Genomic DNA, 17,328 nt, shown 5'->3' on the forward strand with positions numbered 1-17,328 from the left:
ACGCAAAAACCTCTGTTGGGATCTGTATGAAACAGAGATGGATTATAGTCTGGATTAATGCATCATCATCAGCCCATATATGTTCCCACTGCTGGGATACAAGCCTCCTATGAGGGTTCAGGCCATAATCCACCACGCTGGCCAAGTGAGGGTTGGCAGATGTCACATGTTGTCGAACTTTTGATTCTTGGACATGCCGGTTTTAAGCAGTGGTGATGTTATTCACATGTGCAGATAAATAGAAAAATCAATTTATTTGCTGCACGCTCGCCCTGGTCTCGAACTCCGACTTATCGATTTTGAAGTCCGCGGTTCTCACCACTGAGCCACCACTGCTTTTTGCATGGACTGCATTTTAGTCGGGTACCACGCTAGTGAAATCGCAGCTGGAACCTTCGACGCTTCAACTTTAAAGGCTTGTATAGAATCACTACATAGTATAAAACAAAGTCGCTATCTTTGTCGCTATGTCCCTTTGTATGCTTAAATCTTTAAAACTACGTAACGGATTTTCATGGGGTTTTTTTAATAGATAGTGATTCAAGGGGAAGATTTACATGTATAATGAGATCTATTAAACTACTTTGAATTAACAAGCTAATAAAATGAAGTAGCTAGTAACATAAATAAATGTGAAAATTTGTTTGTTTGGATGTTTGTCCGTCAATCACACTGAAAATACTGAACGGATTTTGATAATTTTTTTTATACAGACAGGGTATGACAGCTGACTTGGGTGTAGGATTCTTTTTATCCCGATTAAATGCTACCTTGAGATAAAACAGGAATCTTAATATCCGGGCAGGGCCGAGACGAGCGTCTAGTATAGTATAATCATTTACCCAACACCATAAGAACTCCTTTACATTATTTAAGAGTTGTTTTACGCCACATGTCACTGTCAGAACTCTGAAACCAACTACCGCAGTGGGAGTTATGTCTGTATAAAAATAATATATAAGTTTTAACAATATGATAGGCCTAAGCAAAAGGAAATTGAAACGAATTGTAATAAGTGTACTTTTAATATTATGTGTCTTTGAGTTTATACAGTTGACGAGTAACATTAAAAATTACTCGCAAATCGAAGAAAAACATCCAACACCAGTAGAAACAACGATTCACTTCGACTATGGAAATAACCTGGAAGTTTCATATGAGACAGAACAATTTCTAGACAGCAGTAACAAATACATCCTCCTCGTGAAGTCAAAGCAACCCCCCAAATACCCGTTCACAACTTTTACTTTAGGAAACGTCATTTTCACTGAAAACGCTTGTGATTTCACCAACTGCTACATAATAGATGATAGAACATTCATAGACGAAGCCTCGTTTGATATGGTCGCGTTCAACGCCCCGGACCTTCACGATCTAGAAGTGCCAGAGAACAGATCGCTTCACCAGAAGTATGCGTTCTTCTCATACGAATCGCCGCAGTACCATCCAGTATGTATAGACATCTACGACGATTTCTTCAACTGGACATTCACATACAAATTAAATTCAGACTTTCGCTGGTGGTTCTTTGAAATATACGACTTGAATGATACAAGAATAGGACCGCCTGTTGATGTGTGGCCGGATTTCGGCTCTATTGATGATGATTTAAAGTCCAAATTGGACGAGAAAACTCGAATGGCGGCGTGGTTTGTATCGAACTGCGATACGATAAGTGGGAGAGAGTGGGTTGCGAAGGAACTCAATAAGGAATTGAAGGAACGGTACGGATGGTCGATAGACATCTACGGGAGTTGTGGCGATTACGCATGCCCCAGAAGGTACGCTGAATTGTGTAATCAAAGGATAGAAAAGCGATATTTCTTCTACTTAGCGCTAGAGAATTCGTTTGCGGAGGACTATGTGACGGAGAAGATATTATTGGGTCTGAACAATTTGGCTATACCAGTGGTTTATGGTGCTGTGAATTATTCTAGGTAATCAGTTTTTCTTTATCATACTAATAATTTGAAACCCCGTCTCCTAGTAGGGTATGGTGCAGATGATATTCTGATTGTTTTTATCTTTTTTTTTTAATAATATGCTATTAATATAAGTCAATAGTACCTACATTTTAATCATTAATCAATATTAACACAGCAAACGAAGGCTGTAAGACAAATATTTAAACCTTAACGCAAGGTAGGTACAAGGAAATGTTACAGCTAAGTGCACAATCGCTGTGGGCATAACGCCAAACTCTAGTGTATATCCACTCTTACATAATTCATGAGCAATCCCAAATAAATCTTCATTCTTGTACGTATCATACAGAATATCTCATATTATGAATTTCTTGCTGTTGCTTATTATTGAACTATATTTAGTTAATCTTACATTACAGCATAGCATAAAAGACAAATTTCGATATCGTGCGAGTATATATAATGCGTAGCATTATCTTAAATTTAAACATAAGGCCAATAAACATTACACAATAATAATATTAAAATATCACTTGTAAGATGTAAAAACTCTGCCAATTAGGACATGTATTTAATAATGGTTGTTGAAAATGAAATCCGATTAATAATTATTTAACCAAGGATCGATAAATCAAGAAATGAAGTGATAAAGTAATTTATCTTTGAAATGGCGAAAAATTTTACCATACATGTTCTGTCATTTTTGAATACTTCAAGTGTTCTGTGTACTTTAATGCTATCTTTCTTAAATTTAATTAATATGCTGAAATCTATTGAATGTGATGCCCGGAATATAACCCACTAGCTGCGCCCCACAGTTTCAACCGCGTAAGTCCGTATCCCGTAGGAATATCGGAATAAAAAGATACCTCTATGTTATTCCAGTTGTCCAGCTGTCTACGTACCAAATTTCATTACAATCGGTTCAGTAGTTTTTGCGTGAAAGAGCAACAAACGCACACACATCCTTACAAACTTTCGCATTTATAATATTAGTAAGAGTAAGATAATAAAATAATAAAATTAAAATACTAAAAGGACGGTGACACGCATCATTTTATTTATAAGTTGGTGACACCGTACGTAACTTATACCAAAACGATATTTCAGATTCCTCCCACCAGGCAGTTATTTAGACGCGCGTGAACTGGGCACGCAAGAATTGGCGAGGATAATGAACAAGATCGTAACGCACCGTGAGATCTTGTATGACTACTTCAAATGGACCAATCACATAACCTTTAGACACGTGTCGGCAAGGTCTCAGATCTGTGGGCTCTGCGCTACGCTCAACGATAGGAAACAAATGAAAGCTAACAGTATGTATCCAGAGTTTCGGAATTGGTGGAACGCAGAAGGATGGGACGATAGCTGCTCTTTGAGCCGTGATTATTTCTAGTTATATACAGGAAACCTGCTGGAAATGTTTGTATTGATGTAATTCAACAATAACTCCCTTGTACAATATAATAATACTTTTGATTTATGCCTTATCCTTCCAATTATGATTGAAGGGATGAAACAATTACGTTTTGTTTTTAAGGTTGAAGGAAAGCAAAGAATTTTATAAAGGTAGGCTTAGTATGGACATGAAAACACAAATAACGAGTAACTCGTTTAATTCATCTAAAAAGAACATCAAATGCCGTAAATAAATATCACATAAATGATTTTTGGTCAAATATAAAAATAAATCACATTTTAATGAACCGAATTTCATTCTACATAGGTATTAATAATATTACTTAATCTTAAAAAAAAATTGAAAAACTTTGTTTTAAAATTTATATTAGAGCCATATGCTATAATTAAACAATAGGTTAAAAACAAAGGTACACGGGAATGTGCGTTTTGACAAAAAATATCTTGTTTTAAATCAAATTTGATAACAGATAACTCAATGCTTATAGATACTGTTTATGCATCGTTAAATTACAAATCGTTTAAATTAGTTCTATTAATTTTCTGTACAAAATAAGACAAACAACCAAATTGAATGTTTCTGTGTATTTTTACGTTGTTGTTCTTACTCGTATTATTGAGGTATATTCTTAAAAATACAGACAATTTATCGCGCGGAAAACTCAATGTTTATCGGTTCGCTAGAACGTAGAACAAGATCCATTGTTAATTTGGGCCTGTAACCCTTCACTACGGATTTCAACTTAAAATGGCGGATGATTTCGCTCAACATGTATTTCATTTCTTGCATTGCGTAGCGTTGACCTGGAAAGAATATTAATTAAATTTGAATCCTAATTTCATATGCTATTTCGGTATACATATGTATGTTACGCCCAACGACCGAAAACGGAATAAATTGCTCGCAGCGCGTTGTGGTCATAATAGAAACTCCATATTGCAAAATTCGTGTCGTAGCTGATACGAATTTGACCACAACACGATGTATACATATGGGAAGAATGAGAATATAAGATTTATAATTATACAATTTGTTAACTGTATAATATAATTCAATTTCAACTTTAAAAACATAGAGGTAAGCTATAAATCTGTCTGTAAATGTGTCTGTGGGATTGAAGGAATAAATACTTACCAATACAGTTCCTGGGACCAGCACTGAAAGGCACATAAGTGAAATGCATTTTATCAGAATTCAGAAAACGCTCTGGCTTGAAGAGTTCAGGCTCTGGAAACAGATCTTCCCGCCTATGTAGGTTGTAAAAGTTGACTACTATTTCTGTACCCACGGGAATGCTTATATTATCTGAAATGGAAAATAATATTAGAACTTATTTTGCAAAATCATAGCTCGTGTCTTGTCATCGTATTTTTAAGATTGGTAGAGATCGCTGCCAGCGATAGATCGCCTTCTGTGCATTGTAAAAATGGTATGTGTATTAAAATGAAAACAGAAAATTTATTTAGGTATACCATTTTTATCTGTCAGTTACATTGTTGTATAACAAAATTACATATAGCGAACTGAATTAATACCCTACGGTATTAATTCAGTTCGCTACGTTATTATGTACGTTATTTAATTATTTTAAAACTTCATGGAATTTGCGATTGAAGAAATTTTGCAATAACGTCATATTTAATTGGATGAAGAGCAGCTAATAGCTTAAATTCAACGAAACTGTTTAAATATTGAAATTTCACAGATTATGGCATCAATTTTGTAATTAACGCATTTTTTTCGATAGATTTGTTATTAATTATTATTTAAAGAGCGTATATGGCACTAAAAGGCCGGCAAAGTACTTGTAACACCTCTAGTGTTGCAAGTGTTTATGGGCGGTGGTGACCACTTAACATCAGGTGGCCCACCTGCTCCTTTGCTTGCTCTGCCATTAAAATATCTTTCGGCGTGAAACTGTTGATGTACAAAATACACATTCAATATGTGGATAGGTTAGGTTCGGTTTATTTAAAATCAACACAGAAATGGACGTTTACTCGCAACCCGCACTTGACGGACGTTTAGGAAAAGTAAATTCTCGTTATACCTAATACATAGCTGCTATAATTATCTAAAAACAATATTATATTCTTGATTAAATATATTGTACTAGCTACGCTCCGCGGTTTCACCCGCGTACGTCCGTCCTTTACGAATATCGGGATAAAAAGTTGCCTATATGTTAATACAGTTGTACAGCTGTCTACGTACCAAATTTCATGGCAATCGGTTTAGTAGTTTTTGCGTGAAAAAGCAACAAACACATCCTTACAAACTTTCGCATTTATAATATTAGTAGGAAGTAGGATTATTGATGTAATATTTATTGTTTTGATTCATACATATAAACTAATAAAAAGAGAAACTTCTGGCTTTAAATATATTGTCTTAAAAACTTACCTAATTTAAATTCTTCAGTGATAATCCTTCCAATTATAGGCACACTGGGGTAAAGCCTCAGCGACTCCTTAATAACTGCCTCTAGATATTTCATCTCAGCGAGATCTGAAGTGTTGGCGGTCCTTGTCGAATCCCCGAAGATACTTTTGCATTCTTCATAAATATTTTCCTAAATAAATCAAATCATCAATTAACTAATCTGTTCACATAGTGAACACTTGAAAATCGAACAAATGGTAACAAGTTAGTTTTTAAATACAAACAATTATGTATTGTATGTATAGGTTCAAATGCTATAAGCACAGGTAACAGAATACTATACTAGTACTATTAGTATACGACCTTTTGGAATTTAACGGTATACTATGACGTCAGCAAATATCAACGCTATCGTGAAAACGCCTGACGAATACGTTAGGTCACATCTTAACAGCATTTGAATCGGACAACACAATTGAATAATACCATCAGCCCATGTTTGTTCTTATTGCAGTGATCTAGACATCCTGTAGAATTGGGCCTTAATTATATATACACTGCTCAAGTTGACATGTATTTTTTGGCCGTACGACATAGAAAATATCTTCGTGCAAATAATCAGCAAATAAATACTTGGCTAACGAATTTATTGTCATAGCTTTTCTCAATGATATTGGCAGTTATGGCTGATGTTATTTGTGAATTTTGATCATTTTTATCCAGTTTTAAAATGGAAAGAAAGATTACATTGAGCCAATTTTCGTTGAAGGGAATACCCACGAGACAGATCATTGTTCGCTTTACCACAGACAATCTTTATATATAAAATTCTCGTGTCACAGTTTTCGTTGCCATACTCCTCCGAAACGGCTTGACCGATTCCTCTGAAATTTGGTAAGCATATTGGGTAGGTCTGAGAATCGGCCAACATCTATTTTTTATCTCGATATTCCTACGGGATACGGACTTACGCGGGTGAAACCGCGGGGCGCAGCTAGTATAATTCTAAGATTCTCCTTATTGATATCATGTGTATGAAGAAACCATAGAGAAACCAATTTATGTGGACAAAAGCTTGGTGATTCGTGCAATCTTTTGTGAAGCGATAGCATTGTTCAGACCACATGATTTACACTTAAAGGATTACATACTTACAAATCAGGACGGACTGGGAATTATAATTTAGATGAGGCTGTTAAGAAAGTATTGCATATTATGCTCTCTCAACCTTTGATTCATAGATTATACATATTACAACATCTGAATCACTGATTGAATACAAGCAGACGTTAGTATATAGCAGTGGTGGCTCAGTGGTGAGAACCTCGGACTTCAAAATCGATAAGCCGGGGTTCGAGACCGGGCGAGCGTGCAGGAAATAAATTGATTTTTCAATTTATCTGCACATGTGGATAACATCACCACTGCTTAAAACGGTGAAGCAAAAACATCGTGAGGAAACCGGCATGTCCAAGAATCAAAAGTTCGACGACATGTGACATCTGCCAACCCGCACTTGGCCAGCGTGGTAGTTTATGGCCTGAACCCTATATGAATAGGAGGCCTGTGTCCCAGCAGTGGGAACATGTATGGGCTGATGATGAAGTTGTTAGTAATTGACACTTTAAATTTGTCCTGCACTAAACAAACACACACATTTAAACGCACGCAGGCACACGCACACGCGCGCATACAAACCCAGACATACGTGCGCCCACACACCACCTCCATTTTCATTTGTCACACCTATTCGTTGTAAAAAATATGATGCTAATACATCACTAATACGAGTAGCGTCAGACGAAAAAGAAGATATTCATAAAAAATATTATGTTCTATATAAAATACAACATATTTGCCTGTATATCTTCGTGGTCAGCCAACAACATCAGGGCAAATGTCAATCCCATAGCGGTTGTATCGTGACCCTGAAACAAATGAATATTATTACTACCTGTTGCCCGCGGCTGTATGCGTGAGCAACGGTAATGAACAGTTGTGAGTGACGTCACATTATAATACAACGCCATCTATCAGAGTTTAAAATTCAGAGTGATTCTAACGCGCATTATCTCATACTAGCTGCGCCCCGCGGTTTCACCCGCGTAAGTCCGTATCCCGTTGGAATATCGGGATAAAAAGTTGCCTATATGTTATTCCAGTTGTCCAGCTATCTACGTACCAAATTTCATTGCAATCGATTCAGTAGTTTTTACGTGAAAGAGTAACAAACATCCATACATCCATACAAACTTTCGCCTTTATAATAGTAGTAGGAATATCTCATCTCTCTTTACCGTTCAAAAGTAGTCTATGTCACTCTCTAGCCTCCTAACTATCTCCAGACATAAAAATTATACATAAGATCAGTTGCTACAAGAAACAAGGAAAAAAACTGCATTTATTTTAGTAAAGATTTAAATAATGTTATTTTTATGTAATTATAATATCTTATTTTACATTAGAAGTAGGTATCATTTAATATACAAAAACTAAATATCTTAATGCAACATAATATTCCGTTTTTTTACGCCGATTTACCATTGAAGATGTTTCATTGAATAATAAAACTTGTTTTGGATAATTTCAAGGTAAGCAGAAGTTATCTAAAATTGAAAATAAGCAATCGTCACAGATAATAATGGAGATACAAAGGATAACATTAAACAAGAATCGAATAAAGCAAATTTTAAAATAATTTCCTGTAATCTATTCCTAAAGTTTAAATTTTTGATATATTACAGACCTCGATATATATCAGAACATAAGTTATGTATAAAAATCCAGTGTCATGATGTATGTTCCCAATGAACTCTTCACCGACTCAACCGATTGATGAAATTTGGCATTTTATGTGTAATTTAGTCCAACTTAAGATATAGGATAGTTTTTATTTCGATTAATTATCCAATAATTTATAATCTTAATATTTTTAATTATTACTCGGCTACAGCAACACGTGGCCGGGTATGCTAGTTATATATTTTACAAGTTATTTAAATAATGTGGGTTCCAAGTATGAATGGGAAATATATTTCTCCAAAGTATATGCAACTTCCTAATAAATAACATTTTAAAATAGATCCACTTCAAAAAATTTATAAAGTTATAAAGTAATATTTCTTCATTATATAAACTTTTCCATCTTTTCTATTAAATCAAACACAGTTCTTGTAGGGGAGACTTTAACGTCGTGTTAGTCATGAAGCGAACTAATTTTAGAAAAGTTTATAAAAGTAAAAAATAGCTCAGATAAAGATACCGGAAAGTTGACGCTTAAACATTTTTTTTATGTTTACTAGATATAGTTTTAATATCTTCAAGCTTATTTAATCACTAGACGGTTGTTCCGGCTCCGCCCGGATAGCAAGTTTCCCGTTTTATCTGCAGCATTTAATCGAGATAAAAAGTATCCTATCACCCAAGCCAGCTCATACCTGTCTGTATACCAAATTTCATTAAAATACGTTCAGAACTTTCAGGGTGATTGACTGACAAACATCCAAACAAACAAACTTACATTTATAATATTAGTGTGATACTACTGAATGTCTATCAGTTGATTTCTACTCGTGTAACTCACCTCAAACATGAACGTATTCACTTCTTCTCTTATCCCTTCCATATCTATTTCCCCTTTACTCTCCGCGTCCAACAAGAGATCCAGCAGAGCCATTCTCCTCTTCCCGCTTGCCGTTTCCTCTTTCTTAGTCTCCACCCAATTCTTTCTCCTCTCTTCTATCACCTTATCCGTAAATGAGAAGTTCTGCTGTAGAAGTTTCTTGAATTTTCTTCCCATTGAGGAAAGGTAGAAAATTAGATCAGAGTGAAGCCAGAACCTAGATAGTCGGATCATAACTATGTACCCTATACCTAGAACTGACTCTTTGTACTTAGCTTTGGAGGCGTTGTTTTCTGAATTTAAACGAGTTCCCATTGCAGTTTCTGAAAATAAACATTCAGGCTTATGCTAGTTATTATATTCAGAAATAGTATAAAACGTAACAAAAGTATGTGAGATAAAAGTGCATATAACTTATAGTTATTGGAACTTAAAAAAAAGATCCATAGAAAAAAGCCTTAAGTGCTTTCAAAGTTCATACTACTACTACTCTTCTAAAATAAACAAAATTGTGCCTTTTAAAAATCACTTCAGCATGAAAATTAAATCAACAAGCTGGAACATAATGTCATGTTACATTTCGTTGTCTAAGGGGCATGTGACTGTCTTTTTAACTTTTGATCTTCACACGCTATCCATAATACCATTGAAGAGGTGAAGTAGTTCCTACCTCTCACGCCCTATACCTAACATGATTTGATCTCCGCAGAGGTTGATCCAGGTTAAAAAAAGCTATTATATACACCTATATATATTGAAGATGAAGCTAACCTTTAAATTTCAAGTATTTAATTTGTTCTCTTCATATTATCAGACTTACCACAGATAGTGTAAAGCGTGTAGTCGCTAATAAAAGGCATGACGTCGAGGGTGCGTTCGCCGCGCTGCAGGCGCGCGCGCAGGTCGCCCACCAGCGCGCGGCTCTCCTCCTCGAACACGCGCGCGAAGTTCTTCAGGATGTCGAAGTGGAACGCGGGCGTGAGGATCTTACGCCGCTTGTGCCATTTTGCACCTTTCAAGTATTAAAACCTTCTTCAGTTTATGGAATACAAGCGTTTCAGACCTATTGTATTAAACCTGTCCTATCCTAGACAATCTTAACAAATGGGAAGTTAATCAGTATGGATTAAATATTATCCATTTTCACAATAGGTTACATCGTTATTAATTGTCATAATCTAATAATAAATTAATGTAAATTTGTAAGTGGTGTTTTCGTTACTGAAAGATTATAAGTCTTTTTTGGCAGATATAGACGCGGCAATACAAACTCGAGATCAAAACTCGCGTACCTGTACTTAACAGAAGACCTGTTCCAAGCCAGGGCTCCATGAATACGTAAGGCCTATTTTTTGAAATATTCTTAGTACTGGTCAAAATTATCTGAAAAAAAAAAAAATAATAGCTAAATGATTTTATAGATTAAAAACAGTTCGTTCGGTGTTACCAATTTAACTTGACTTTACCAACATGATTTTTGGATATTTTTTTCTTAATATCAATTAAATATTGAACGACACCGAAGAAAGTGCCACACCAACATAGAAGATAGTCTTGCAATGGCAAGCGAATCGTACTGATTTGTAGTGCGTGATGACTACCCACTACTACTTTCTTTCCGCTATCATTCCTCCCCATACCCCATTAAAGGCGGATATAGAATTAGAGCTACTATCATCTGTCCTTGTATTCAAAGAAACAACGTTCAACATGAACATGACGATGTTTATAAAAAAAAAAGGTGTGTGTGCGATTCACACATGATAGAAGTGAAACTTCAGTAAATCGACATAAGAATGAATAAAATAGTATGTATATTTCTGTCTCATTCTTTGCCGGCTTCATTCTACACATTTTTGTATTTCTGTCTCTTACCTGTCGATTTTCCGTTGCATCAGGTTTGAAATCACAACGATTCTAAAGAAGTTTCACTTCAAAAATGATTGTTATAATTTACTCACCTCTATATCCTTCGGGTTGTAGATATGTAAAACATAACGATTAAATACTTTCACACAAACACGGTTGCCATATTTCGTGGGCAGATCATTAACCACGTTGAATAGTTCACCTGAAATGAGATATTTCTTCTTTTTTTGACAAACCGTAGCAACGCCTAGCTTCTTTGCCACCCGTGATCCCGCCACAGTAATCGAATTTCTTCTACTCATTCAGTTTTATGTGCCAAAGGGACACCCCACGTCATCTATTAAGATGATTAAGAACCATCGCAACCAAATGTGTGATCAATTTTTTCTATTATTTCAATAATTTCTCATTTATAAAGTATTTCAATGTCATTAAACTAAAAATTTAATTTACTAAGCCGCGTTCTATCGATACAATATTGTAATCATTGAAATAATGGTTTTGTATTGGTTGTGATGGTTCTTAATCATTTCAATAGATGGCGTGGGGTTTCGCTTAAGTACATAAAACCGAAAGGGTAGAAGAAATTCGATTACTGAGGCGGGATCACGGTTGGCCGAGAGGCTAAATGAATCTAGTTGCAGGCATCACCGCAGAACTCTGATAAGATATAGGTTCGAGTATAAAAAATAGTCTTACTTTGTGAATATCCTATGAAATGAAATGCCGATCCCACTATGGGCCACCGCGGAGGACCGGGCAGCTTCGCGATTTCTAAAAGACTGGCTTTTAACCAATTCCTTATAAGATAAATGACAAGAACAGCGATAGCTATCTGCCACAACATCTTTATATCTGAAACAATTAATTCAACATTGAATCGATGTTTTATTAAACGTGTGTATTATTTTCATATTACAGTAGTAGTAACTATAGAACTACTTTAAGTTGAGTTTTTTGATAGAAATCACCTTCAGCGAAATAGTCGTTCTATCTATATTTATTATGTATTTATTATATGTTTTTATTATAAGTTTATAAGCATATGTATTTTATTTTCTTGTGTACAATAAGCACGTTTTCTTAATATATTCATTCAGGTAGTGTTGAGTTTGAGGAGTCTTATTTTTGAATCCTACTAATATTATAAGCGCGAACGTTTGTAAGTATGGATGTTTGCTACTTTTTCAGGCGAAATCAGCGTATCGTATCCGTGTGCAATTTGGTACAGAGATCCATTAAAATCTGGACTATCACATAGGCTACTTTTAACCCCGGTTCTGCGCGACTGAATCTAGTTACAACTAGTTTATTCATAAGCAATGTTTATAGAGGTTTTATTTTAGAGGTTTCTATATCACTGGTTATGTAAAGCTGTATTGGCTATAACTTATTCCACCCATGCAATTTTTAGCTCAGTCTCATTTTATGTTTATAATGACATGTTTCTCACAATACTTCCAAGAACTAATTTATCATTCTCCCACACAGACGGATAATAACAGATTTCCTTTGTTTATTAGAATATAATTCAGCTTTTAAATTATATAGCCGTGATAAGGTCGCAAGGACTACGTGTTTTTATTGATATACGTAAAAATACCGTGCATTTTATATTGCGAATTATTCCAATCAGAATGTAAATCTTTCAAGATATTATTATGCAAAACAAGTCATAACACGTTTAATTGAGAAGTCTGCGATTTAGAATAAACAAATTTAAAGTCGTTTTACAATGTTAGGTAAATCCCAAGTGTTTCATGTTGTTTTTTTTTAATTTGTATTTTCAAAATACATGTTGGCTTGTAAATAGTTGCCATTTAAGGATTATGCAACATGATTAAGCATATTTCGCACAATTGGAAAATTTCAATAATTTTCCCAAAAATGACGGAGTTTCATAATTCTAAAGCCTCGTATTCATAGTAAACAATTTTTGAGTAACAGCTGATCATTAAAAACTTAAAATGTTGACGCTTCTCGGGCGAGAACATATCAACATGCGTTATTAAGCCTGCAACACGCAACCAACAATGGCAAATGTTGCTAGCAAACACACACAAATACATCGAAGAATGACAAAGAAATAAACACACACTTGCATTCATAATAACTAGTGAGGATATCAATTTTATTGATTGCTATTTATAAATATTTCTTATATCTCAATTATAAATAGATATAGATACTTCAGATAACATTACGTCTGGTTACCGTGCGTATTTGTTTTTCAATAAACTAACACGTTTATGATTAAGTCGTGAATATAATTTGTGATAAGCAAAGTACAAACAATAACATAAGTTGTGTTATCTACAATTATCTGTGTTGTTCTGACGAGCGCGTTTGATTAGACAGCTTTTTGTAGGTAATGTATACCCCATTTAGACAACATGGATTTTTCAAAACATACTAAGAATTATTTATATACTAGCTTTCGGCCCGCGGCTCTGCCCGCGTAGTCGCAGAAAAGATAGGGTTTTCCTCGCATGTTCCCGTTCCCTTGGTATTTCCGGATAAAAATGTTTTTTATATCCTATGTCCCTCCCCCGGTTTAAGCTACCTGTGCACAAATTTTCAACCAAATCTGTTAATCCGTTCTTGGGGTGTTACAAGTGCTTTGCCGACCAAAATACACGTAGTAAATAGTTGCCATTAAGATATGACATATTGTTTAAAAAAAAACAAAAAATATGTATTTTATTAAATTTATGTGAAAAAGAGGTAAGCGAAAAGGCACAGTCACCTGATGATCCTGGGTATGGTGAGAGTGTTACCGACCTTTAAGAAAAGTGTATGCTCATTTCTTGAATAAATCATAAATGATTAAGAATTGATATTCCCCATTTCACCGTAACAAGATACAAATAAATTAGCTTTTCTTTTTATTGATTGAAACAATATTATCTACCAGTAATCATATCGGCATTAATTGTTTTAATATCACTGATTATTTGTAGTCAAGTATTGTCTTAATCATCAGTTCACTTAAACATAACGTAAGAAAAAAAATAATTTATCTTCTCAGGAAGCTAAATCATTCACAAAATATTATTTTCTGTATCAATAGGCCGCCTTATATATGAAGTATTCGAAACAAATTACAGTATTATGTTATCCGTGGTATAAGGTTTACTTTTTATTTTTGCATAAAGCATTATAAATAATACACTAATATTATAAAGCTGAAGAGTTTGTTTGTTTGAACGCACTAATCTCAGGAACAACAAGGAAATTTGGTCCGAATCGAAAAAATTTTTCAGTGTTAGATAGCCCATTTATTGAGGGAGGCTATAGGCTATATATTTACTACGGGCGAAGCCGGGGCGACCGCTAGTAATTAAATAAATGACGTACATGCAATAATCAAGAATCCACATTATAAAGTTAATCTGGTAACCCCCATTCGTACCCAATGGTACCCAATGACCAGTACATTTTGGGATTCAGGAATTTGAATCGAATATCAAGTTCTGCATTTGATTTATAACGAGGTCCAAACTAGTAAATTATAACTTTAGAAAAAACCTGTTTGTGACTAACCGATTAATTTATAAGCGCGATATTTTTTCTGTTAGTTCAAATGTTAATTAAAGAATAATTAATGTATGTTTATAATTTATATGCATTTACCTCGTTAAAATTTAACTATAAAACAGGATACTCCAATTCTATTCTAATTTTGAAGTAAATACATGAAATTTACATATTTTCAATAATTAATTATTATTACATGTTAAGAACAAATAAAGAATATTCCAACATTAAACGTTATTTAAATATTTATCTATAAGCCAAAAACAATAAGAAATTACTTAATTCAATAGAGTCGGTATAAAAACAAACGCAAATCTTATGTTTTTGTTCTTTTTTTGCCTGTATATATACCGTTGGATATAAACGCGTTGAGATATCGCGTATCCAACGCTGAAAGAATTTCTGAAATCGGCTCAGTCCTGAGAAAAGTACGTTCAAACCAACACAAATAAACTCTTCAACTTTATATAATTATTTATGGATATAGACTAACTGAATAGCATACAATGACTGCAATTTACGAATAAAATCACTATAATTAAATCGGTTACCTTGATACACCGGCCGGAAACATTTTAAATAATAAATACTATATAAACCTCAAACAACTTACCCAAAAATGAAATAATTTACAATGTCTACGATTTGCTTTTTCAAACACGTAACTTTTTAATTCAATTTTCACTTATATTCAAATATTTTATTTATAAACAAAATTATAACAAACTGCCAACGAACGTGTATGGTCGATTGCATCATTCCTTGTACTGAACTTCTGCTTGACGAGTATTATATATCTACTGACTCTGTTTATCTCATATTATGTATGAGTTACGGTTAAACTTCTAATATTTGAGCTACAAAAATGCCTAGTTGTTATTTTCCTGTGTTTGATTTTACGCGACTATTATACATTTAGAAATTAAAAACTTTTTAACTGATTTTAAACGCGATTTATTCATTATATTACTAACCCGATGTTTCGAACACTTTACAGCGAGCGTGGTCACAGGGAGACTCAACACAGTCACAGACAGTCAGTTTTTAATTTCTAGTTGATATTTGTTAGACTTAATGTTAAAGCAAATAAAATTTTAAATTATTGTTTATTCAAATAACAGTAACTCCTTATTAGAATTATATTTTGTGGATCCATTATAAACATTACAAATACTTCTAAATTCAAATACAATATCTAGATGGAACTAGAATATTATATGCACATTAGCTGTCCACCGCAGCTTTATAAAATATAGACAGCCCTAGGGTCTTCCCAGGTCTTCCCAGGGTCTTCCCAGGCACAGGTCCCGTGGGATTTCCAGGTACAAAACCATTCTATATTCTTTCTCGGGCCTCAAATCATAATTAAAAACAATAAGACCTAAAAATATTCTGAACAAATTTGGTTTTAACCCAATTAAATTGTAACTAAAGTTGACGTTAATCAAGCGTTTAAAAAAATATAATATTATTATTTTTTTTTTTTTCATTTTTTTATATTTTATCCGTAGCATAAATGGGATCGTGTCACGTGACTGATTGTATCATTTACAACCTTAGTTTACAACATAAACTCATGTGCACGTTTTAAAAACGCATGTAATTTATAATATGTATTATTGTTAATAATATTACGTACTTATCTAGTTAAACATGTAACTAGTAACTGTCCCACACTAATTCAGTTACCCACTTTTTATAGACATTTTAAATCATCATCATCTTCATATCAGTCCATATATATGTTCCCACTGCTGGGACACAGGCCTCCTATGAGGGTTCAGGCCATAATCCACCACGCTGGCCAAGTGCAGGTTGGCAGATGTCACATGTCGTCGAACTTTTGATTCTTGGACATGCCGGTTTCCTCACGATGATTTCCTTCACCGTTTAAAGCAGTAGTGATGTTATTCACATGTGCAGATAAATTGAAAAATCAATTCATTTCCTGCACGCTCGCCCGGTCTCGAACCCCGACTTATCGATTTTGAAGTCCGAGGTTCTCACAACTGAGCCACCACTGCTATAGAAATTTAAATAAATGAAGAATACTAAAATACGCTTTAACGACAGAATCAACTTAATTTTCTCAATTATTCTTATATAGAGTACGTAAAGAATCCTTATAATATATATATATATATTATATAAGGATATATTAATATATTATAATATATAAGGATTCCTTACGTACTCTATGATAAACTCATGAAATTATTTTACTGTCACCGATCCTTAATAAGTATACAGAGTTCAAAATACATCTATCCGTTTAATTAGGGTCAAAATTGAGTCTAAAGGAGTCGGTTGTATACAAACGTACAGGTGAAGCTAATAAAACGTGTTAAGAAGTCCTAGGACCAAGGGTTATGAATCTATCTTATAATAATGATATACGAATGTAGTATTTACGAGAATATTTACAAATTTCTATTTGTTTCTGCTTTTGATTCTGTTATGTATTCGTACTATGCGCATATTTTTCCTCGGCTTCCTTTTCCTCACCCTTCCCTTCAATCCTTATTTCCAGTCATCAATCTTCCCGTACCCCTTAAAAGAAGGCAATGCGT

The 17,328-nt window shown here is 34.1% G+C and overlaps 2 protein-coding genes across 2 annotated transcripts; one reads left to right on the forward strand and one right to left on the reverse strand.

Annotated features, from left to right (window-relative positions):
• The first annotated feature begins 972 nt into the window (after positions 1-972).
• Positions 973-3,324, forward strand: LOC119839149 (alpha-(1,3)-fucosyltransferase C-like). Its single transcript, XM_038365352.1, has 2 exons — positions 973-1,937; positions 3,036-3,324. Exons 1-2 carry the CDS (start codon positions 973-975, stop codon positions 3,322-3,324), a joined length of 1,254 nt encoding a protein of 417 aa, XP_038221280.1.
• A 617-nt stretch (positions 3,325-3,941) lies between these two features.
• On the reverse strand, positions 3,942-15,526 carry LOC119839164 (cytochrome P450 4C1-like). The gene is made up of 10 exons (XM_038365365.1): positions 15,372-15,526; positions 11,921-12,076; positions 11,314-11,423; positions 10,645-10,735; positions 10,173-10,364; positions 9,314-9,675; positions 7,590-7,658; positions 5,752-5,920; positions 4,483-4,653; positions 3,942-4,151 (listed from the first exon to the last, which is right to left on the reverse strand). Exons 2-10 carry the CDS (start codon positions 12,066-12,068, stop codon positions 3,994-3,996), a joined length of 1,470 nt encoding a protein of 489 aa, XP_038221293.1. The 5' UTR covers positions 12,069-12,076; positions 15,372-15,526; the 3' UTR covers positions 3,942-3,993.
• Between the last annotated feature and the right edge of the window lie 1,802 nt (positions 15,527-17,328).

The sequence above is a fragment of the Zerene cesonia genome, unplaced genomic scaffold (assembly GCF_012273895.1).
Source record: "Zerene cesonia ecotype Mississippi unplaced genomic scaffold, Zerene_cesonia_1.1 Zces_u009, whole genome shotgun sequence".
NCBI lineage: Eukaryota > Metazoa > Arthropoda > Insecta > Lepidoptera > Pieridae > Zerene > Zerene cesonia.